Source organism: Theropithecus gelada, chromosome 1 (genome assembly GCF_003255815.1).
Source record: "Theropithecus gelada isolate Dixy chromosome 1, Tgel_1.0, whole genome shotgun sequence".
NCBI lineage: Eukaryota > Metazoa > Chordata > Mammalia > Primates > Cercopithecidae > Theropithecus > Theropithecus gelada.
Genome location: NC_037668.1, coordinates 186,058,168 through 186,082,932, shown reverse-complemented (window position 1 = coordinate 186,082,932; position 24,765 = coordinate 186,058,168). Strand labels below are relative to the sequence as shown.

General features: G+C 37.2%; 1 protein-coding gene and 1 pseudogene across 2 annotated transcripts in view; one reads left to right on the top strand and one right to left on the bottom strand.

Moving 5' to 3' along the window:
• CEP350 (centrosomal protein 350) overlaps window positions 1–24,765 on the top strand; it is a 166,567-nt gene that overhangs the window by 31,241 nt on the left and 110,561 nt on the right. Inside the window, exons 2-8 of one of the 2 annotated variants that reach the window (XM_025394350.1) lie at window positions 353–438; window positions 1,425–1,468; window positions 4,650–4,764; window positions 6,206–6,365; window positions 11,310–11,932; window positions 18,898–19,011; window positions 22,406–22,519. In XM_025394350.1, coding sequence (XP_025250135.1) covers window positions 366–438; window positions 1,425–1,468; window positions 4,650–4,764; window positions 6,206–6,365; window positions 11,310–11,932; window positions 18,898–19,011; window positions 22,406–22,519 — 1,243 coding nt within the window. In that variant the 5' untranslated portion in view covers window positions 353–365. Of the gene's footprint in view, window positions 1–352; window positions 439–1,421; window positions 1,469–4,649; window positions 4,765–6,205; window positions 6,366–11,309; window positions 11,933–18,897; window positions 19,012–22,405; window positions 22,520–24,765 lie in introns of both variants that reach the window. The other variant, XM_025394359.1, reaches the window with a different exon arrangement.
• LOC112634469 lies at window positions 15,792–16,216 on the bottom strand (annotated as a pseudogene).

The following is a 24,765-nucleotide window of genomic DNA, read 5'->3' as shown; positions in this document are numbered from 1 at the left end:
TGGAGATTACAATTCAGGGTGAGATTTGGGTGGGGACACAGAACCAAACCGTATCATATATCTAGAAGTAGAATTGCTGGATCTTATGGTAATTCTAATTTTACTTTTTTGAGGAACTGCCACACTGTTTTCCATAGTGACTGTACCATTATACATTACCACCAATAGCACACACGGGTTCTAGTTTTGCAAATCTTTGCCAGCAGTTACTATTTTGTGTGTTTTTGATAGTAGCCTGTCCTATTTACATCCTAATGGGTGTGAAGTAGTCATAATATAATTTGTAATGAGTTATTTTTCTGAGGAAAAATAATATAAGATTGATGTTCAGTGAATGCTGATGTGATTGCAGGTAAATTGGCAGGATGAGGAGCAGCAAATCAAAAGAGGTGCCTTTACAAAATCCAAGGAACTCTCAAAGCAAGGATACTGTTCAAGGTATGATTTTGTTTTTTTAAAGGGAACTTAATACCTCATTTAGGTCATGTGTATTACATTTTGGTCTAATAAATAAATGAAAATTATACCTATGCTTTGATTTATAGAAAGTGGATAAATAATTTTTAAATTCTCTTATATTTTAAATATACATGGTGCTTCATGTTAAAAGCATCCTATGGTAAACTGTTTTGTAAAGCAGGAATCCTTTTTTAAAATGAACCAGTATATGTAAAATTTTTCAGAAATTCTGGCCTAATTTCAATAAATGGTATAGCCCCAATATAGTTACAGACTTACAGGGTTACAGATAATAGTAGTAAGAGTCTCACTGAATTCTTTTTAAAATAATGCATTAGAGGTAATTTTAAGGCATGATATTTTTTGAGGGAGATTGACAAACTAGAGTACATCTGGAGGAAGATTATTGGGTTTGTGAAAGATCTGGAAATCGAGTCATATGAAGAGTATTTGGAGGAAGTGGAAATACTTATCCTGAAGAAGGATGACTTATGGAAAATACATGACCTTAAACTATTTGAAGGATTGTTATCTGAAAGACTGAATGGATTTTACCTATGTTTTTACTAGTAGATCAAAATCTGGAGTAGCTTTCTAATCTTTCTGACATTGTATTATAAAATATAGTACAATATAAAATTTTTGTTCAGCTCATTGGGGTAAACTGAGGGTGCTGCTTATTTTTGGAGCTGTCTGATATAGATGTGAGTGGAAATGCCAGTCCAATGGTAGCAGTGTCTATTTACCTTTAAACCATATGTTGGGAATGTTGGCTTAATAATCTTATAGATAAAAACCCATTTTGACTCAATATAATAAAGCATTTGCTGAGGAATTGTTCTGCCTAATAAGGTAGTTTTCAGACTTTTGAGTGCATTTGGGAGCTTATTAATATTCAGATTTTGAGGTCTAATTCAGAGATTCTGGTTGATTGATATAGTAAATATCATTTTTTTTCCTAGGAGATATTACCACATCGTGGGATGCACTTTCTCAAACCAAGGCTGCTGTAAGTAGTTTTAGCATCCATTTATTTATTTCTAGATGAAAATCAATTTCCTGTTATGATTGAATAGATTAAAATTTTTTCCATTCTGTTCTTTAAAATTTACTTTTATTTTTATTTTTTGTTATACAGACGGGTTCTCACTGTGTTGCTCAGGCTGGTCTTGAACTCCTGGGCTCAAGAGATCCCCTCTCTCTCTCTCTCTCTCTCTATATATATATATATATACACGCACACACACACACACTGTATATTATAAAATAAACATAAATGACAACTTTTAAATGGTAAAGTAATAAACAGGATACTACTTTAGGGATTAGGAGCACAAGCACCATGGCGTATAAAGTATTAAAATTAACTGGTTGTGGTGGCTTACACCTGTAATCCTAGCACTTTGGGAGGTCGAGGTGGGTAGATAGCTTGAACCCAGGAGTTTGAGATTAGCCTGGGCAACATGGCAAAGCCCTGTCTCTACCAAAAAAAGACAAAAATTAGCCAGGCTTGGTGGTGTGCACCTGTAATCCCTGCTGCTCAGGAGGCTGAGGCAGGAAGATTGCTTGAGCCCAGGGAGGTTGAGGCTTTGAGGTTGCAGAGACCCTTGATTGTGCCACTGTGCTTTAGCCTGAATGACAGAGCAAGACCCTGTCTCAGTAATAATAATAATTTGTACTGTTTATTCACCTTTAATAAATTTGTTCACTTGGTAGGTGGAAAAGAGAATTTAAGCTGGATGCAGTGGCGCACCCCGTAATCCCAGCACTTTGGGAGGCCAAGGTGGGAGGATCATTTTGAGCCCAGGAGTTCAAGACCAGCCTGTAAAACATGGCAAAACCCCATTTCTGCAACAGTACAAAAATTAGCTGGGTGTGGTGGCATGCGCCTGTGGTCCCAGCCACTCGGGAGGCTGAGGTGGGATGATTACCTGAGCCCGGGAGCTCAAGGCTGCAGCGAGCTGTGATCATACCACTGCATTCCAGCCTGGGCAACAGAATGAGATCCTGTCTCAAAAAAAAAAAAAAAAAGGAAAGAAAAATTTAAAACAGAGGATGAAGGTAGTGGCTTTGTCTATGTAGAAGGCTCATCGTTAGGGAGGAAATGAAGGAAACCAACTTCTTGAATGGACTGTGAGTTATTCTTCCTTTCCAATTTGGATGCCCTTTATTTCTTTCTGTTGTCTGATTGCTCTAGCTAGGACTTCCTGTACTATGTTGAATAACAGTGTTGAAAGAGTTACTTCTTTTTTGTGGCAATAACAGGTTTTTTCTCTTACTACTGAAGAAGAATGACTGTGGGCAACCTGTTCCCATTTGTGTTCTGGCCAATCTTGTCTAGAGTTTAGGAATCCAAGTTTGGCAGGTGATACAAATAGTTCATTCAAAGGGAAACTCTTTTCTTTTTAATTTGCTCTCTGGGCAAATTACTTTCCTAATATACCCTTTTTTGTTTTCTATACCACCTGATTTTGAATCACCTACTTCTTTACTAAGTATTTCAGTGATATTTTCTGTCCTCTAATCTTTAGAACTAGTTTGAAAATAAATCTGGAAAAGGTGATATAACCTAGATTTGGTCCCAATGCAGAGTCGTATTTTGGCCCTATGAATGTAGCAATATATATTCTCTCTCTTCTACCTGAGCATTATATTTTGTATGGTATAGAAATAGTTTTTATCCACCAGTTTAACTTAGTGCTAAACTAATTTAGAGTTAAACTGTTAATAGTTGTTTTTCAAAACTATTGGGTGTTTTTGAAGAACATTTAAGGATGATAAAGGAATATAAGTAGGGGAGACAATCTAATGTAGAACTATTAGTATATCAAAAATTATTCCAATTTTTAAAATGCATTGGGATGCAAAAATCTGAAGGAAGGCTGGGTGCAGTTGCTCATGCCTGTAATCGCAGCACTTTGGGAGGCTGAGGCAGGTAGATCACTTGAGCTCGGGAGTTCGAGATCAACCTGGACATTTGGGAGCTTATTAAAATTCAGATTCTGAATTTTAAACCCCGTCTCTACAAAAAATATAAAATTAGCTGGGCTAATTAGTGGTGTACATCTGTAGTCTCAGCTACTTGGGAGGCTGAGGTGGGAGGATCGCTTGAGCCCAGGATGCAGAGGTTGCAGTGAGCTGAGATCATGTGACTGCACTCCAGCCTGGGTGACAGAGTGAGACCCTGTCTCAAAAAAAAAAAAAAAAAAAAACTGAAGGACGATATACCAAAATTTTATATAAAGTGTCTATATGTGATGGAATTTTGATGATTTTAATTTTATTTTTTATATTGTTTCTGTTTTCCTAGTTTTTTCTTATAAGCATGTAATATTTTACTATTTAGGAAAAAATGCTTTTCAGTCATTGAGAACATTGGTGGTTATAACCAAAAGTTGACTTATATTGCAGTTATATTTTCTCTTTATTGTGAAACTTATTTTATAGACATAAAACTGTAAAACACAGTGGCTGTTTGAGTACTTATAGTCCTAAATTTTGGTCCAGGTAAATAATTCTTTACTCATTTTTGCGTGTAAAATGCACAGGATATATTGCATAATGGTGTGTCACATATAAAGTCAGATAATTGGCTGAACATGGTGGCTCATGCCTGTAATCCCAGCACTTTGGGAGGCTGAGGCGTGTGGATCACCTGAGGTCAGGAGTTTGAGAACAGCCTGGCCAACATGGGGAAACCCCATCTCTATGAAAAATACAAAAATTAGCCCGGTGTGGTGGCGCACACCTGTAATCCCAGCCACTAGGGAGGCTGAAGGAGAATCTCTTGAACCCGTGAGGTGGAGGTTGCAGTGACCCGAGATCGTGTCACTGCACTCCAGCCTGCATGATGGACCAAGACCGTCTCAAAAAAAAAAAAAGTCAGATAATTTACTACTTTTTTTTTACTAAACAATTTAAAAAATAGGTCAGCATATCAAGTGGAAACTCTTTGATATTCTTCAGAATCTTACTGATTTTTCTTGTCTAAATTTGGGGAGCATTATGCCAGATATTATTACAGCTAAAGTAAAAAATGATGAAAAACAAATATTTTAAGAAAGCATTCCTGAGTTTTTTTTCTACTTTGGAAAAAGGTATCGGGCAATATACTTTTAAATAACCATGTAAATTGATGGTGGATTATTTACGGAATTAACTTATGTCTTGTGATGGTATTTAAACTTTAGCTGAGACACATTGAAAATAAATTAGAAGTAGCCCCTACAAGTACAGCTGTGTGTGATTCTGTCATGGATACCAAGAAGTCTTCTACAAGTGCTACCCGAAAAATAAGTAGAAAAGGTATGTATGAAGTTACTTCCAAATATATACATATATTAAATATAAATTTTGAAAAAACAGACAGCTCTATCTACAGGGGTATAGCCTGTAGATCTAGCCACCACACCTGGCTAATCTTATTTTATCTTTTGTAGAGACAAAGTCTCTCTGTGCTGCCCAGGCTTGTCTTGAACTCCTGGCCTTAAGTAATCCTCCCATCTTGGACTCCTTAAAGTGCTGGGATTATAGGTGTAGCTACCACACTCTGCCTTAAATATAAGTTGTTGATGTAGTAGTTTTGTTTCAGTTTAATTTCTTCTTATAGTCTCGTGTTGCTTGCTTTTTTGTCAGAGACACTGGCATTTAATCTTTTTCTTTTGATATTGGGTAGCTATGAAATAGCCTCATGTTCAGTGACTGTAGATGGTGTTTTCACCATCTTTTGATCAGGGACTTTAGCACTATTACATCACCCTTGACAATGAGTTTTCATTTGTTTTTAGCGATGAGTTTCATTTTGAGGTTATGTATGTCTGATTTGTTTTTTAAATTCACAGATAAATAGTGCTTTGGAAATGAAATTTAATTGACTTAATAAAATGTATATTTTTGTTGGGATTTAAAATCATAAATGGAATCTCTTTCATATGGTGACTGTTATAAAATGATACAATGCAAATATTTTCTTGGGTTACCTTTTGTATTTTGATCTTGTGGTTTCTTTCCTTTTTTTTTTCTTTTTTCTTTTTTTGAAACAGAGTCTCACTCTGTTGCCCAGGCTAAAGTGCAGTGGTGTGATTTCTACTCACTGTATCCTCTGCGTCCCAGGTTCAAGCGATTCTCCTGCCTCAGCCTCCTGAGTAGCTGTGCCACTAGGCCTGGCTAATTTTTGTATTTTTAGAAGAGATGGGGTTTCACCATGTTGGTCAGGCTGGTCTTGAACTCCTGACCTTGTGATCCGCCTACCTTGGCCTCCCAAAGTGCAGGGATTACAGGTGTGAGCCATCATGCTGGGCCATTCTGTGGTTTTTTAATTGGTGGGTGAAAACCTCCAGGTCAGTACTTTCTACCTAAACTGTGATATATTTATATATATAAATATTTATATACATAGATAGATAGATAGATTTTTTTTTTTAACCTGGCAGTTTGTTAGGTTGTATCTGATACTTCTCTTTTAAGTGAGAGCCATGACAAAAATAAATTTTATATGTAGAAGTTTATTTTGCATTGTTTGCTCAGAATATAATTTCTCTATCAATGGAGTTACTTTAACAATTTAACCTGAATGTTTTTCATCTACTTATATAATATAATATCCAACTAGAGATACTAGAGATAACTTATATAATATCCAACTCTTAGAAATAATAGATACCTAATTTTTTTTTAAGATACCAGCCAAATTCAGAGGCAGTTGTATTTTATATCATATGTTGTCACAGATTTCCTTTTCCTTCAGATGGTAGATACCTGGACGATTCTTGGGTTAATGCTCCAATCTCCAAATCCTCTAAATCACGAAAAGAGAAATCTCGTAGTCCTCTCAGAGCTACCACCCTGGAGAGTAATGTGAAGAAAAATAATCGTGTGGAATTTCGTGAACCTTTGGTTTCTTATAGGTTAGTATTGAAAAAAAAAGGTATCAAATAGGTTTAGCCTGTAATATTTACAGTAAGAGTATACTTTGTTTTCTGAGTTTTTGACAGCACTCTGGTGGTGAAATAGTGTAATACTCTAGTATTACTACCTTTTTCATTCTTCACAAAAGATGGCTACAAAAGATAGTGCAAACATGAAATACTGACTGCAGTAGCCTCTTCTACAGATAAATATTCAAGGGGAAAGAAATAGTAATAGTTGCCTCAGGCCACCTTTATTGTAATAAATATGTTTCCTAGAAACAAATTATTCCATCTCTGGAAGTGTGGCTTTTTTGTTTCTTCTTAATAACTCAGATCATTTATTTTATATAGTGAACTTTATATTGCTAACTTTTTTTCTTTTTTGAGAGGGGAGCATTAATTAGTCACATAAAATTCCTTTCTTATTGAGAATATGAGTTGATTTTTTGTTTTATTTTGTTGCCAATGGCTTTCAGCAACTTAGATGTTCAAGACTGATGTAAGAATTTTGATAGTATAGATGATATAAAATGCTTTGCATTTTTGTTAACATAGCTTAAGATATTCAACTGATAAACTTACAGAATTTTGTATTTGAGAGACACTTTACTAATGATTTCAGTGCATTCATATTCTTAGTATGGCAAATATTAATAAGTAATAAACACTGGGCCTTTTTTTTGTTTCATCTGTAAGCTTTTTTGTGTGTTTTAAACACAAATCAAGAAGTTTCATGATGATACTTGGTAGTTCTAGGTATATGTTTGTACTCTTAAATTTTACATACGTTGGGAGATGGATGTGGATTGTCAGTTCAATTTTTAATATGTTGCATTTGATGCAATTTTGAATTATCTAGGTGGAAATATTAAGTAGGCATTTAAAAATTTGGGTAAGAATGTATGTGGGATGGTCAGGGCTGAGAATATAAATCTGGGAGTTATCACTAGTATTGAAGCACTAGAAGGGCTGGAAAAAATATAGAAAGAAGGTCAGGGGTATAATCTGGGTAAAGTTCAGAGTTTAAAAAAAAGGAGAAGGGAAAAGTTTGAAGAAGAATAATCGAAGTTCAGAATCTCTAAACACACAGATATTAAGCAACTTGCCTAGAGACATAATCATTATCAGAATTGAGACTGAGTTGCTCACTTCATATTTATGTTCAGTGTTCTTCCTGCAAATAATACTACTTTACATTTAGAAGTATGTAAATTATGGTTTTTTGTTTTTGAGACAAGGTCTTGTTCTGTTGCCCAGGCTGGAGTGCAGTGGCACAATCATGGCTCACTGCAACCTCCGCCTTCTGGACTCAGGCGATTCTCCCACCTCAGCTTCCTAAGTAGCTGAGACTTACAGGTGCGAGCTACCATGCCCGACTAATTTTTTTTTTTTTTTGATAGAGATGGGGGTTTCACCATATTGCCCAGGGGGGTCTTGAACTCATGTGCTCAAGTGATCCACCTGCCTCGGCCTCCCAAAGTGCTTGGATTACAGACGTGAGCCACTGCGGCTGGCCTGTAAATTATGTATCTTTTAAGAAAAGAAAAAAATACCCGGAGGATAGCTGTGAATGGAATACCCTCCACCTGGTGGATTCCATTCCTCACTTAAAACTCATTACTTTCTTTGGGAAAAATGGCCAGATCTATTTCTACCCCACTCCCATTTTCCCAACCTAGTTCATCATCCCTCTCTGCTCCCAAAGTACTGTGTAGCTTCCTCTGTTAAAACATTTTCAGATGGCATTATGTTTTGGTTCCATATCTGCCCATTAGTCTATCTAAGGGTGTAAATCTTACTCTCATGGCATTAGCTTAATGCCTAGCATGTACTAAATATTTAAATACTTTTTCCTAACCTATTACCAGGAAAAATTACAAATTTACAGAAAAGTTGAAGGAATTGTATACTGAACATCCTTATATGTATTCAGTAAATATTTAATGAGTGAGTGAAAGAAAGATTGTATGAAATTACTTTTTGTTGGGGGGTGTTAGTTTTCTATCCTCTTTTGAGAGTGGGACATGATATGTAACCTACCATTTTATGTTTTTATTTTTTGCATGTGCTAATTTTAGAACTAAATTATTTTAACTGTCAATTGTTGCAGTCTTGTTAATATAGTGAAAATAATCACATTTAGCCTTGGTCTCTAGGACTGATTTCACAGCCCCATCTCTTTCTTTTTTTCTTTTTTTTTGAGGCAGTGTCTCACTCTGTTGCCCAGGCTGGAGTCCGGTGGCCCAATCACAGCTCACTACAGCCTTGTTTTCCTGGGCTCAAGCCATCCTCCCACCTCAGTCTCCAGAGTAGCTGGGACTACAGACAGGCACCACCACTCCCAGCTAATTTTCATATTTTTTGTAGAGACAGGTTTTTGCTGTGTTGCCCAGGCTGGTCTCATACTCCTGGGCTCAAGCAATCTGCCCACCTTGGCCTCTACAAGTGCTTGGATTACAGGTGTGAGCTACCACACCTGGCGATCCCCATCTTTTTCAAAATCAACCACTCAGAACAGGGTCTAAAGTTTTTTGGGTTATGGACCCCAGTGAGAATCTGACAAAAGCCGTAGACTGTTCTTTTTTTTTTTTTTGAGACCGAGTCTTGCTTTGACCAAGTCTTGCTTTGTTGCCCAGGCTGGAGTGCAGTGGCGTGATCTCGGCTCACTGCAAGCTCCGCCTCCCGTGTTCATGCCATTCTCCTGCCTCAGCCTCCCGAGTAGCTGGGACTACAGTCGCCTGCCACCACGCCCTACTAACTTTTTTGTATTTTTAGTAGAGACAGGGTTTCACTGTGTTAGCCAGGATGGTCTCAATCTCCTGATCTCATGATCCACCCGCCTTGGCCTACCAAAGTGCTGGGATTACAGGCGTGAGCCACCGCGCCCAGCCAGCTGTAGACTGTTTTCTTAGAAAAATGCACATGCTCATATGATCTCAATAGAAACAGTTACTATGTTATGTTATCGTGGCTTTAAAAATCTTTGTAGTATTTAGGGTTTTATGCTTTTACCTGAAATGCCCTAGATCAGATCATTGCTATACAATAGAACCATTAATGTGAGCCACACATTCAACATTTTTAGTAGTCACACACAAAAAAGATATTTTACATTCCTAAATTTTTAGAACCCAGTATGTAACTTACATTACAGCAGCTGTCAATTTCGATTAGCCACATTTCATGTGCTCAATAGCCACATGTGGCTAGTGGCTGCTGTTTCAGACATTCAGGTCCAGCCTGTTGTTATGTCTGGTTTTATAATTTTCTTGACTATTTTTTTCATGATTCATGTACTCTTCTCACTGCTGAAACATTTGTCTTCATTAGCCTCCCTTTTCATAAACTGCTTTCCTAAAATAAGGCTCAGCCAGGCACAATGGCTCACACCTGTAATCCCAGCACTTTGGAAGGCCGAGGCAGGCGGATCACCTGAGGTCAGGAGTTCAAGACCAGCCTGGCCAACCAACATGGTGAAACCTCGTCTGTACTAAAAATAGAAAAGTTAGCCAAGCATGATGGCACGCGTCTGTAATCCCAGCTACTCGGGAGGCTGAGGCGGGAGAATCGCTTGAACCCGGGAGGCAGAGGTTGCAGTGAGTGAGATCATGCCACTGGCACTCCAGCCTGGGTGACAGAGTGAGAATCCTTCTCAAAAATAAATACATAAATAAATAAATAAATAAAATAAATCTAAAGTAAGGCTTATTAGAATGACATGTAAAATAAAAATAGTCTCTGGAGGAAGATTTTTGGTAGTGTTTTCTATGAGCAGAGAATATAGACTTGTGAGAAGTACTTTGGCTTTGCCCAGCCTTCTTTGCTTACTCCTGATTTTCTAGATATGCTTTACAAAGTTTGAAGCTGCCAAAAAATACTTTGTGGTTAAGAGATTTAACATTACTAACCACATTTATTTGGAGGAAAATATTTATTGTACCTCCACTATATTTCTACCCCTAGTCTATTTATTAATTTTGTTCCTTATTTAGAAGTGACATATATGAAATGCCAGTATTTGAGAACTTCTTTCCCTGGTATGTAAGATTTTATAGAGTAGCAAATAACACATTTTATTGACAAATGTCAAGTGAATACCCAAAGTCAGATTATAATCCTGTTTTCTGGAGTTCTTAGGAAATCTCTCTACCTATCTTTTGCATATTTCTTATTTTATAATATGCAGATTGTTGTTTAGATTATTTGCCATTTTACTTGATAGAGGGGGTATTGAGCATTGAGTTATAATATTACTAATGGTTATTTTGCAATCTTTAACTTACTGGAATTTCTAGGCTTTTTATTTTTTGGTTTCTAATGCTAGCTTAGAGTTCTTATTCAGTTTGTATGACTGGTTTCCATTTGACTAGTTTTTGTACTTTTATGAAAAGCTTTTAAAAAGATTTAGCTTTAAAATTGACAAGTAGAAACTGTATGTATAGTATACAACATGATATTTTGGTATATGTATACCTTGTGGAATGGCTAAATCAAGTTATTTAACATTTATTACCTCATATTCTTATTTTTTTTGTGGTGAAAACACTTAAAATCTACTCTTAGCAATTTTCTTTTTTTTTTTTTTTTTTTTTTTTTGAGACGGAGTCTCGCTCTGTAGCCCAGGCTGGAGTGCAGTGGCCAGATCTCAGCTCACTGCAGGCTCCGCCTCCCGGGTTCACGCCATTCTCCGGCCTCAGCCTCCCGAGTAGCTGGGACTACAGGCGCCCGCCATCTCGCCCGGCTATTTTTTGTATTTCTTAGTAGAGACGGGGTTTCACTGTGTTCGCCAGGATGGTCTCGATCTCCTGACCTCGTGATCCGCCCATCTCGGCCTCCCAAAGTGCTGGGATTACAGGCTTGAGCCACCGCGCCCGGCAGCAATTTTCAACTATATAATATGTTATTTCTTATAGTCACAGAACTTATTATTTTTTATTGTAGGGAAATCCATGGTGCACCTTCCAATTTGAGTTCCAGCCATCTGGAGTCAAAGGATGTATATTGTGTAGATGTTAATGAAGAAAAGAGTGAGAGTGGTAACTGGATGATAGGCAGTCGAGAAGAACGGAATATACGGAGTTGTGATTTTGAGAGCTCCCAATCATCTGTCATCAATGATACAGTTGTTAGGTTTTTAAATGATCGACCAGCAATTGATGCATTGCAAAATTCTGAATGTTTGATTAGGATGGGAGCTTCTATGAGAACTGAAGAAGAAATGCCTAACAGAACAAAAGGAAGTGAGAACAATTTGAAGCTTTCTGTGAATAACATGGCCCATGATATTGATCCAAAAGTGTTACGACTAACTGACTCTTCTCCATCCTCTACTAGTACTTCTAATTCCCAAAGATTAGATATTCTAAAGCGGCGACAACATGATGTCAAACTGGAAAAACTTAAGGAACGGATTAGAAAACAGTGGGAACACTCAGAAGAAACAAATGGCCAGGGTCAGAAGCTGGGTCATATTGACCATCCAGTAATGATTGTTAATGTTGATAACTCAGTAACAGCAAAAGTCAGAAAAGTGGCAACAGCACCCCCTGCTCCAGCATATAAAGGTTTGTAATCAGTCTTTGTATCTTCCTCTCCCTGCTTCTTTGTTCTTTCTCCCTAGGATGTATTTGAATAGAGAGGATCATCTTTAGAACAGGATGTTATTCTTGACTGCGTAAGCACTTTGGGAGGCCGAGGTGGGTGGATCATGAGGTCAGGAGATCAAGACCATCCTGGCTAACATGGTGAAACCCCGTCTCTACTAAAAATACAAAAAAAATTAGCCGGGCATGGTGGTGGGCCCCTGTAGTCCCAGCTACTTGGGAGTCTGAGGCAGGAGAATGTCATGAACCTGGGAGGCGGGGGTTTCAGTGAGCCGAGATCGCACCACTGCACTCCAGCATGGGTGACAGAGCGAGACTCCGTCTCAAAAAAAAAAAGAAATTATTTCAATATACATGTTAAAAATACAGATTCCTAGATCCAACACTAGTCCTAAGTCAGATTTTCTGGGGCTGTGGTCCAGAATTGGAATTTTTAATGAGTCCTTCAGGGGATTCTTGTGGTTCGAGAACCACTATATGAACATTTACTAAGTTATACAAATAATAATTGATACTATTTTCAGAGAACTGAAAGAATACTGCCCTTATATTATGTTGCCATTGTATTTGGATTGTTATTAGGAATTATTTGAAAAGTAATATTTAAAAGATAATTCCATTTCCAGTGAATATTTGAGTACAGAATATTTTGGCATTGGCATTGATCCTGTTGATACTTAATTTTAACATGAATGATTTACTGTCCTCATATTTAAGAAAACAATATTTAAATCACATTTGTGCCAACATTGGTAGATTTTCATTAGAAAGTGCTCTTCAGAGTTTTTTTTTTTTTTTTTTAAAGCCAACTCAAGTTTTTATATATGGTGGTTTTAAGAGGTTTCTATTTTTCTATTTTTATTTTTATGTTCCTGAAATTATTTTCACAGGGTCATCATATGAAGTTTTTAATGAAGGGTTGATTTCTTGATTAGTTTAATTCGTGTTAGAGTTTTGTTATTTAAACTTCTGCCAGGGTAGCCTTTTTAATTTTTTTGTGGGTATTTTTTCCAATTTTAGTTTTTATATATGTTTAGGTAGTTTTTGTATATATGCTTTTATATATATATATATAAAAATAATAATTTGTTTCTTCTATTAATTTCTTTTTTTTTTTTTTTTTGAGGCACAGTCTCACTCTGTCGCCCACGCTGGAGTGCAGTGGCATGATCTCGGCTCACTGCAACTTCTGCCTCCCGGGTTCAAGCAATTCTGCCTCAGCCTCCCAAGTAGCTGGAATTACAGGCACCCACCACCATGACCAGCTAATTTTTATATTTTTAGTAGAGACAGGGTTTCATCATGTTGGCCAGGCTGGTCTTGAACTCCTGACCTCAGATGATCCGCCTGCCTCGGCCTCCCAGAGTGCTGGAATTACAGGCGTGAATCACCGTGCCCAGCCTGTTTCTTCTATTAATTTTAAGTAACAATCCAGGGCACTTTTTTTTTATTGTAAACAGTTTTTTTTTGTATTTCTGTATTGACTCTTAATTTTTCTCTAATAAGTTTTGCAGTTTTTGTAGACCTAAGGCATCTTTAGTCATTTTTCTCTAAAAACACATCTACTGCATATAGTTTTCGCTGATTATTAGTTTTATTTTGTATTGTTTACTATGTTTTGCTAGTGATCCTCATTGTGAATTAGATAAAAATGGATAATTTGCATTTCATTCTAGCTAATTTGCAAGAAAATTGTGACCAATTCACTTTAGAATACTGAAGAATTGTCATTGTTCAATATTATAAGTAATAATATTTTTTATTAATAACGTATTAACACAATTCTTTAATATTTTTCTAGTCATTTGTGTATCACATCCATACCATTAACACAGCACATAGCAAATGGTGAGGTCAAAATATTCTTTGTTGGTTCCAAGATAGTGATTACCCCAAATCTTCGCTGTAATTATATACAGACCCATTAAGTACAGTTTACACATTTAAGTTTTGTTCTTTATACAAGTCAAAGTTCTGAAATACCAATGGTTATTCCACTAAGAAAAAGTTAAAATGTTCAATTTGAATTCATATTTTGTAATAATTTGTAAAAACCTGAAAGTTTGCTGGGCGCAGTGGCTCAGGCCTGTAATCCCAGCACTTTGGGAGGCCGAGACGGGTGGATCACAAGGTCAGGAGATCGAGACCATCCTGGCTAACCCGATGAAACCCCGTCTCTACTAAAAAATACAAAAAACTAGCCGGGCGAGGTGGCGGGCGCCTGTAGTCCCAGCTACTCAGGAGGCTGAGGCAGGAGAATGGCATGAACCCGGGAGGCGGAGCTTGCAGTGAGCTGAGATCCGGCCACTGCACTCCAGCCTGGGAGACAGAGCGAGACTCCGTCTCAAAAAAAAAAAAAAAAACCTGAAAGTTAAAAACAATTCTATAGAATGAGAGTGAAAATCTTAAATATAACTTTCTTTGAGTTGATGACTGGATTTCCCATAGTCCTTTTATTATTATTTTAATGTGCTAGTTTTTATATTAAAATATTTTATTTTATTTTATTTTTTTTTTTTGAGACGGAGTCTCGCTCTGTCGCCCAGGCTGGAGTGCAGTGGCCGGATCTCAGCTCACTGCAAGCTCCGCCTCCCGGGTTTACGCCATTCTCCTGCCTCAGCCTCCCGAGTAGCTGGGACTACAGGCGTCCACCACCTCGCCGGGCTAGTTTTTTGTATTTTTAGTAGAGACGGGGTTTCACCATGTTAGTCAGGATGGTCTCAATCTCCTGACCTTGTGATCCGCCCGTCTTGGCCTCCCAAAGTGCTGGGATTACAGGCTTGAGCCACCGCGCCCGGCCTAAAATATTTTATAAATATAACTTTTGGAGGGGTTACTTTAAAAAAGATAACAAACATTTGAGAACTCATTATAGAATGTGGCTTCCAATGTCCTAAGCAGTGGATTTTTTTTTTTCCAACAATGAAAAACTGTTTTTCTGACAATTTTTGGTAGTGTAAATTAAAAGCATCTTAAAATACTGTATTCTAAAATGGCATTTTAAGTTAGTTTGTTTAAAGACATGATAAATTCATTTTGTTCATGTCCAAAAGATGAAGAGTGTACCTCGAAAAGTTCTGTCACTCTTGTGCTTGGCCCCCTTTCTGGAGGTTACTTGTGTTAACAATTTGTATATCCTTCCAGAAATAACTTTTGCAAACATAAGCAAATAGGAGCATGTGTGTATTGTGTGTGTTTGTGTGTTTATTTATTTTCTTCCTCTTTCTATACAGTTATTAGCATACTAAACTCATTTTGCACCTTGATTTTTTATTTATGTTTTTTTAAAAAGAAACATAAGAGGTGCTCTATGATTCTGCTTTAAAAATTTGAAATGGTGAACACGAATGGTGTTTATGTGATTCTTTCTTGTACTATATTTAGTTGTTTGCATATCTTTTTCTTCCTGGTATAAATGCCCATGAAGATAAAGAGCCTATCTTGGTCACCCTTATTTTATCTCAGAACCTGTTACAGTGTCATGGACATAAGTAAGTGCACAGTAAATTTTTTATTTTATTCAATAAATTTAACCAGTAAGAAAAAAAGTGGACAAAGCAATGGAAATAAAGACTTGGGGACAGAAAGATAAACTGATGGAGATAGTGAAATCTTCTTAAAGTTAACATACAAGATGTGAATGCAAAGAAAGACTCTCATAGGGATAAATGTTTCCTAAAGAGGAGAGGAGAAAAAGAGGGTTAAATAGTTGAGCAGTGGGGTTAGGTGATGTTGGAAAGTTGAGGAAGACAGAAATACATTTGCATAGAACTGCCACACTTTCTTTTTTTTTTGAAAGTTTTTTGCAGTTTATTAATCCTCATGAAAAATCTGCAGTTATCACAGGTAAAGTCATTGCAGAATCTTTACTCCTGTTTTTAGCCTTTGCAGTCCCCCTGACTTTATTCATTCTGTCCTTACGTTCCTTTTGCTGTTTCCTTGGGGTCTTTTTTTCTCTCATACAGGCCATGTCTTGGAAGTCTGTGTTTGGTCTCATTTTTCATTGCATAATCCAAGGAATCATAAATCATGCTGAAGCCATTTGTTTTGTCACCAGCAAAATGGGTTCTGAATCCAAATACAAAGATGACATTGGTGTGGCTTTGTACATTTGGGCTAGTTTTTCCCAAATTTCTGTCTTTGGTACTGTTACCTTTCCAGGGTGAAGGACATCTGTGACTGTGCTCCCTGAGGTAGTTGATTGGTTATGAACTTCCTAGTACAAATAGTTATTGTGTGATTCATGATGGCAGTCAGTCCTCAGGCAGCTAGGCAGAATCACCACACTTTTTTAATGGCATACTATATTTTGCAAAACAACACTACGTTTATAAATTTTTTCTCGTATGTAGATACAGATGTAATGGTGTGTTCCTTGCCACAAATGTTGGGTGAAATTAAACTTATGCTATTGTGCCTAATGGCTGAATAGATTATTTACTATTAGATATGTAATTAATTTACCAGTACATTTTCTCTTATACCTTTAAAGTACTACTACCAGTTTTTTACTCCAGCCTATTCTTTACATTGATTTAATTGTACAGTTATGTATAGGTTGCTAATTCTTTGATAAGTTGAACCAATCTTTTTTTTCTTTTTTTTTTTTTTTGAGACAGAATCATACACTGTTGCCCAGGCTGGAGTGCAGTGGCGTGATCTGGGCTCACTGCAAGCTCCGCCTCCTGGGTTCATGCCATTCTCCTGCCTCAGCCTCCCGAGTAGCTGGGACTACAGGCGCCTGCCACCACGCCCAGCTAATTTTTTGTACTTTTAGTAGAGACGGGGTTTCACCGTGTTAGCCAGAATGGTCTTGATCTCCTGACCTCATGATCCACCCGCCTTGGCCTTCCAAAGTGCTGGAATTACAGGCGTGAGCCACCATGCCCAGCCGAGCCAATCTTAAGATAAAAATCTTTGTACTACTTTGGTGATCATCTATATTCATTGTTTTATTGTTTTTGACAAAACAAAGTTCAGTGTATTTCTTAAAGAATAGTGATTATTTTATTTTATTTTTTGAGACAGAGTCTCAGTCTGTCGCCCAGGCTGGCGTGCAGTGATGCAGTCTCAGTTCACTACAACCTCCACCTCCTGGGTTCAAGTGATTCTCATGCCTCAGCCTCCAGAGTAGCTGGCATTACAGGCGTGTACCACCATGCCTGGCTAATTTTTGTATTTTTGGTAGAGATGGGGTTTTGCCATGTTGGCCAGGCTCAAACTCCTGGCCTCAAGTGATCCACCCGCCTCAGCCTCCCAAAGTGCTGGATTACAGGTGTAAGCCACCGTACCCAGCCAAAGAGTAGGGATAAATTTGAAGTAGAAACCTAAATGGTAATTCCTAGGAAATCCTATATGTGTAAGGTTTCTTGAGAAATTGAAAAACTATGTTTGAAAGACCTATTTTCCACACTTTGGACACAATTTGTCCGAATAAACAGCAGCTTGCCCATTTGTTCAGTCATAGGCAAAAACAGATGGATGGTAGCAATTATAATGCCTGTCTTCAAAGATAAGAAGAATACGTAGTATTGTCTCTCCCTTCATCTGGAGAAGGATAGTTCGTATCTTTGAAATTCATGATTTATGATCGGTATTCTTTTATCATTTAATTTAGTGCTTCTCCACTTCTAGTCTTTTTGAATGAATGTATATTGCTTTGTCTCACTGATGCTTACTTTTCCTAAACAGTATGTGTTAACATACTATGTGGTAGCTAATTATGCATTCCTCTTTTAAAAGCTTAGAAAAACTGCTCAACATCATTAGTTATTAGGGGAATATGAATCAAAACCACAATGAGTTACTACTTTATCCCCACTAGGGTGGCCATACAATAAGTATTGGCAAGGATGTTGAGAAATTAGGACCCCGATACATTGCTGGTGAGAATGTAAAATGGTACAGCTGCTTTAGAAAACAGTTTGGTAGACTGGGTGCAGTGGCTCATGCCTGTAATCCCAGCATTTTGGGAGACCAAGGTGGGTGGATCACTTGAGGTCAGGAGTTTGAGACCAGCCTGGCCAACATGGTGAAACTCTGTCTCTAATAAAAATACAAAAATTATCTGGATATGGTGGTGTGTGCCTATAGCACCAGCTACTTGGGAGGCTGAGGCAGGAAAATCACTTGAACCCAGGAGGCGGAGGTTGCAGTGAGCTGAGATCATGCCATTGCACTTCAGCCTGGGTGACACATTGAGACTCTATCTCAAAAAATAAAGTAAAATGAAATAAAATAAAATAGATAAGATAGATAAAGTAAAATAAATAAAATAAAATTTGGTAGTTCCTCAATAAGTTAAGCATAGAGTTACTGTATGACCCAGCAATTCTACTTCTAGGTATAATACCCAAGGGAATTGAAAACATGTCTACACAAAAACTTACACAAGAATGTTCATAGCAGCATTATTAATAATAGCCAAAAAGTAGAAAAAACCCAAAGGTCTATCGGCTGATGAATGGCTAAAGTATTGGTATGGTCATGCAATGGACTATCACTTGGCAATAAAAAGGAATAAAGCCCTGATACATGTTACATGATGGTTGAACCTTGAAAACATGAAAAGTGAGATAAAAATAAGACACAAAAGACCACATGATATATGATTTGGTTTGTATGAAAGGTCCAGAATAGGAAAATCCATAAAGATAGAAAGTAGATTAGTAGTTGCCAGGGGATGGAGTGGGTCATACAAGGAGTGACTGCTAAGAGGTACAGGGTTTCTTTCAGGCTGATTAAATGCTTTGAAATTAGATAATGACAATAGTTTTACAATTTTGTGACTATACTATAAACCACTGAATTGTACACTTAAGCGTGAATTTTATGTATGTCGATTATATATCACTTTAAAAAGTATAACAAACAAAACTTATAAAGCAACTTTGATAAGAATATTCTGTGTTACTGGTATGTATTAGGTTTCAACCCTTCAGAGACCAAGATTCGAACACCTGATGGGAAAGTGTGGCAGGAGGCTGAGTTTCAAAACATGAGTAGAGAACTGTATCGAGATTTAGCACTTCACTTTGCAGGTGAGAATAGAACTTTCTTATGTTTTGAGTTTCATACATGCTCTCTAATTTATAATATTTACATATAAAATTGTCACCAAACTAACAATATTTTCCTTCTCTAACTGCATGGCATACTGAAGTTGTAGTGGTTTGAGGCATAAGTCTCTGTTAGCCTCTAGACTCAGCTCCAGGGTTAAAATTAGCTTACATGGTTAATGAGACAGAAACTAGGCTATGTTTAAACTGAGGGACTTTCAGAGTTGGGACTGCCTGATTTGAAGGAAACATAGCAGAATTTAGTTGAAGTTTACTTCTGCTTAGGCCTCTGAGATCTTCGACGTAGTAATTTGTCAGGCAGCAGATAAGATACTTTTGAGAGCAAGATACCAAAATAAAAATAATTATTATAGGAAGGGAATAAGTTAGGAATTGTAAGTAAGAGGAACCCATGGAAGACTGGGAGAGGGTATAAAAAATATAGGAAGGTCATACTAATAATGGTACTACCTACCGAATAGTATGAGCTTGGGCAAGATGCTGAGTGGTCTTTTGTATTTTTTACAGTTGAGGAAATGGAGGCTCAAAGAGTCATTTTCCTAGGGTTGGATAGAGTAGTTAAGAATGGAAGCCAAGATTCGAAACCAACTGTGATTCTAAAGTGTGAGGTCTCTGTAGTAAGCCCTCATAAAGCTTCTACTAATACATTTCTGTGGCATTAAGTGTCCAATCCAGTTTTCTTGCTATTATTATACAACAACACTCAATTCAGAAATTTTTTTTCTCATGTGGAAAGGAAGAATAATGTAGTAGTTAAGAATAAAGATTTTGGAATCAGTTTTCAAGGGTTCCAGTTCTGCCTCTGTCACTTATTAGTTGAGTATATTAGCTGTGTTACATAACTTCTCTTTATTGGTTTTCTCATCTGTAAAATAGGAATAATAACAATATATCTCATAGGATAGTATCATTGTAGACTAGTAGACTATGTCAGAAGACTTTCATATTCTGCCTTCTCTCTTGTTATGGTAGATGAACTATGATGTGCCTAGCTAAGACTCACCCATCTGCTTGTGTTTTAGATTCCATTTGCTCTTATGTATTTAAGGATGTTACTTCAGCCCTATTGCCTTTCTTTTGCATCATCAAATTTTCCCTCTCTACCAGGTCATGCTCATCAACATACTATGTGATAATGTGCTGTTATATCAGTCATCATAAAAGAACCCCTCTTTTGGCCTTACTTTTCTCCAGCTGCTGCCCTGTTTGTTTCTTGTGTTCAGCAAAACTGCAAAAAGTTGCCTTATGCTCATTGTCTTCAATTTGTCTCCTGTCTTTCTATTAAATCCTTTCTATAGGTGTTTGTTCCTATTTATCAAGATCATCAGTGACTTCTGCATTGCTAAATGCAATATTTAATACTAATTTGTTATCATGATCTGTCAGCAGCATGATTGATCACTTCTTTGAAACTGTTCACTTGACATCTAGAATACTTTAAGTATCTGGTTTTCCTCCTAAATCTAACTATTATTTTTCAGTTGTTTTTCCCTAATCATCAGGATGCCCTGACCTCAGTCCTCAGTGCTTGGGCAGGCAGGCTGGCTGGCTTTCTTTCTTTCTTTCTCCTCTCTCTTTTTTTTTTTTGAGACGGAGTCTCGCTCTGTAGCCCAGGCTGGAGTGCAGTGGCCGGATCTCAGCTCACTGCAAGCTCCGCCTCCCGGGTCCACGCCATTCTCCTGCCTCAGCCTCCTGAGTAGCTGGGACTACAGGCGCCCGCCACCTCGTCCGGCTAGTTTTTTTTTTGTATTTTTTAGTAGAGACGGGGTTTCACTGTGTTAGCCAGGATGGTCTCGAGCTCCTGACCTCGTGATCCGCCCGTCTCGGCCTCCCAAAGTGCTGGGATTACAGGCTTGAGCCACCGCGCCCGGCCTCTCTTTTTTTAAAAATTTCTTTTTTTTTTCTTACCTTCCCCCCTTCCTTTTCTTCCCTTTCTTTCATTTTCTGTCTCTCCAATCCCCCTCCCTCTACTCACTCTATTTTTCTTTCTTTTTTTAAAGCTTGTGTATATGCACACAGGACAAATTAGTCTCAGGTCTTTAAATGTTCCCTGTTACTAGTGATTCCCAAAGTAATGTCTTTGGCCCACACTTGCCCTGTGAATTAACTTATATCCAGCTGCTACTTCCATGTCTCCCTTTGGATGTATAATAGATTTCTCAATCTAAATATATCCAAAATGGAACTAACTAAATAAATGTGGTCATGATATACCCTTTAAACCTGCTATTCTGGTAGTGTCTCCATGTCACTTAATTATATCCCTTTAATTGTTCAGGCCCCCAAATCTTGTCACTCTTGAGTATCACATCCCCGCCTCATATTTTGTATGTAATATTGTCTGAAATATACTTAGAATATAATCACTTTCACTACTTCTATCACCACCACCTAGATCGAGGGCACCATCAGTTTCCTATCTGGATTATTCTGGTAGTCTCCTCACTGGTCTTCCTCTATCTGCTCTTCTTCTAATGAGTCTATTGTCATCATAACTTGCTAAAAATTAATTTAGATCATGTTGCTCCTTTGTTCATAATCTCTCAAAACCTTCCATCTCACTCTTGAGTGAAACCTGAAATTCTTACAATGGCCTAAATAGCCCTGCATGATCTGGCCCTTAGTTATGTCTCTGACCCTAGTTCCTACTATTCTTTTCTTTGTTCAGTCCACTCACACTGACCTGCTTGCTGGTTTTTTTTTAGATACTAGGTATGGTCCTGCTTTAAGGCCTTTACTTATACTTATTTCCACTCTGTCCAGAATGCAGAACTCTACACATATTTTAAAGTACATTTATTCAGATCCATAATTGAGGTTAATTTTTTAAGCTTAACATGTGTAATCAGTTTATTTCTGCAAGTTGGATTTTTAAAAAATTAGTAATAATGTATGTATAAAATACCTTGACATGTTTTACTAGCATCATCATAAAGCCTTAATTTAAGAATGTTTTATTGAGTATTTTGTAAAGTTTTTATATAGAAATTTCTAAATGAAATAGGAATCTGTGAGAGTGCGCACCTCTGAGATTCTGTAAAATGCAATGATCCTGACTTGGAAAGCATTTGTGAAACTAAGTAAATTTCTCAAGAGTTTCTTAGAAGAATAAATAAATAACAAAGGATTGGAACCCAATAGTGGAGTAGTGGTAATCTTTAGATATTTTCCAACTCCTTTTTTCCATAAAAGGAGTTGATGTTTGGTATTATATGGGCCATAGAAATAGCCTCAATGTACGTTTCTTTTTCCCTTCCTGCAGCATATACTTTACACTGATTTTTCCTATAGGAGGAGGATAAGTAAGTGAGTGAGAATCATTGTTATATTTGCTGTAAATGTTTCTGCTTTTCAGATGATATTTCTATAAAGGAGAAACCTGCTGAAAAAAGTAAAGAGAAGAAAGTAGTCAAGCCAGTACGAAAAGTCCAGAAAGTAGCACAGTTATCAAGTACAGAATGCAGAACAGGTTAGTTTTCTCAACATATCCATCCTTTTTTTTTTTTTAAATTGATTAATTTTTTCATTACACTTTAAGTTCTGGGATACACGTGCAGAACGTGCAGGTTTGTTACACAGGATATGCACGTGCCATAGTGGTTTGTTGTACCCATCAACCCATCATCTGCATTAGGTATTTTTCCTAATGCTATCCCTCCTCTAGCCTCCCAGCCCCCAACAGGCCCCGGTGTGTAATGTTCCCCTCCCTGTGTCCATGTGTTCTCATTGTTCAGCTCCCACTTATGAGTGAGAACATGCGGTGTTTGGTTTTCTGTTCCTGTGTTTGTTTGCTGAGAATGATGGTTTCCAGCTTCATCCATGTCCCTGCAAAGGACATGAACTCATCCTTTTTTATGGCTGCATAGTATTCCATGGTATATATGTGCCACATTTTCTTAATCCAGTCTATCATTGATGGACATTTGGGTTGGTTCCAAGTCTTTTCTATTGTGAATGGTGCTGCAGTAAACATACATGTGCATGTGTCTTTATAGTAGAATGATTTATAATCCTTTGGGTATATACCCAATAATGGGAATGCTGAGTCAAATGATATTTCTAGTTCTAGATTCTTGAGGAATTGCCACACTGTCTTCCACAATAGTTGAACTAATTTACACTCCCACCAACAGTGTAAAAGCATTCCTATTCCTCCACATCCTCTCCAGCATCTGTTGTTTCCTGAATTTTTAATGATCACCGTTCTAACTGGCATGAGATGGTATCTCATTGTGGTTTTGATTTGCATTTCTCTAATGACCAGTGATGATGAGGTTTTTTTCATATGTTTGTTGGCTGCATAAATGTTTTCTTTTGAGAAGTGTCTGTTCATATCGTTTGCCCACTTTTTGATGGGGTTGTTTGTTTTTTTCTTGTAAATTTGTTTAAGTTCCTTATAGATTCTGGATGTTAGCCCTTCGTCAGATGGATAGATTGCAGAAATTTTCTCCCGTTCTGTAGGTTGCCTGTTCACTCTGATGATAGTCTCTTTTGCTATACAGAAGCTCTTTAGTTTAATTAGACCCTATTTGTCACTTTTGGCTTTTGTTGCCATTGCTTTTGGTGTTTTAGTCATGAAGTCTTTGCCCATGCGTGTGTCCTGAATGGTATTGCCTAGGTTTTCTTCTAGGGTTTTTATGGTTTTAGGTCTTACGTTTAAATCTTTAATCCATCTTGAAGTTAAATATTACTGTTACCAAATTTCTCATTGTTTGGCACATATGAAAAATTAATACATTTTATGTATCGTGTGTGTGTGCACGTGTGTGTGTGTGTGTTAAGGTGTAATTGACATAAACTGCACATATTTAGAATGTATAGTTTGATACATTTTCATATTTTTATACATCCATGAAACCATTTGTTCACCATATGTTCATCAACGTACTGAACACATCGGTCATCCCTCCAATTTTTTTAATGATTATTTTTAATATAAGTTAACCAGATTAAAGGTAATTTTTAGGTTGTGAAATTTATATACAAGGGGATTGTTTCTGAATGTCACTAAATCCTTTCACTTATTCTCAAAAGATAATAAATGTTGCACATCAGAACTGTGGTGTTCCATCCCATTATTGGTCAGGTGGAACTCTGAATTGATCAAGGATAGAAAGAAGATAATTCTCTAGTTCCATAACATTTTGGCCCTCATCCAGATTGCCCAGATTTATGACTAGCTTTGTTCCTTTGGTAAATGAGCTAATTTTAGTGTGCCTTGGTTTTCCCATATGTAAAATGGGAAAGCAGTAGTATTTATCCCACAAGGGTGTTCTGAGAACTAGGAGTTAATACCCAAAAACACTCATATGCCTGGCACATGATAAGGTCTCAGCTGTTAGCTATGACTCCATTAATAATAGTAATTATTATTTCTGGCCATATTGAAAATGGCTATTTAGAATGTCATATTCATCTCAGTGAGTAATTTGGGCCAAGAGAATGGAGAAAGTTGGGAACCTGTCACTATCAATTTAGAGACATTCTACATTCATTCATTCATTTATTCTACAAATATTAATATTTTTGAGCATTTGCTGTATGTGAGGTACTGTGCTGTACTAAACTTAGACAATACATTGGTAAGCAAGATGCATCTAGCCGTTACCTTCATGGAGCTTATAGTCTTGTCAGGAAATAGATATGTGGTTACAATAAAGTATGATGAGTGCTGCGGTAAGAGGTCACAAGATGTTTTGAGAACACCAGGGCAGA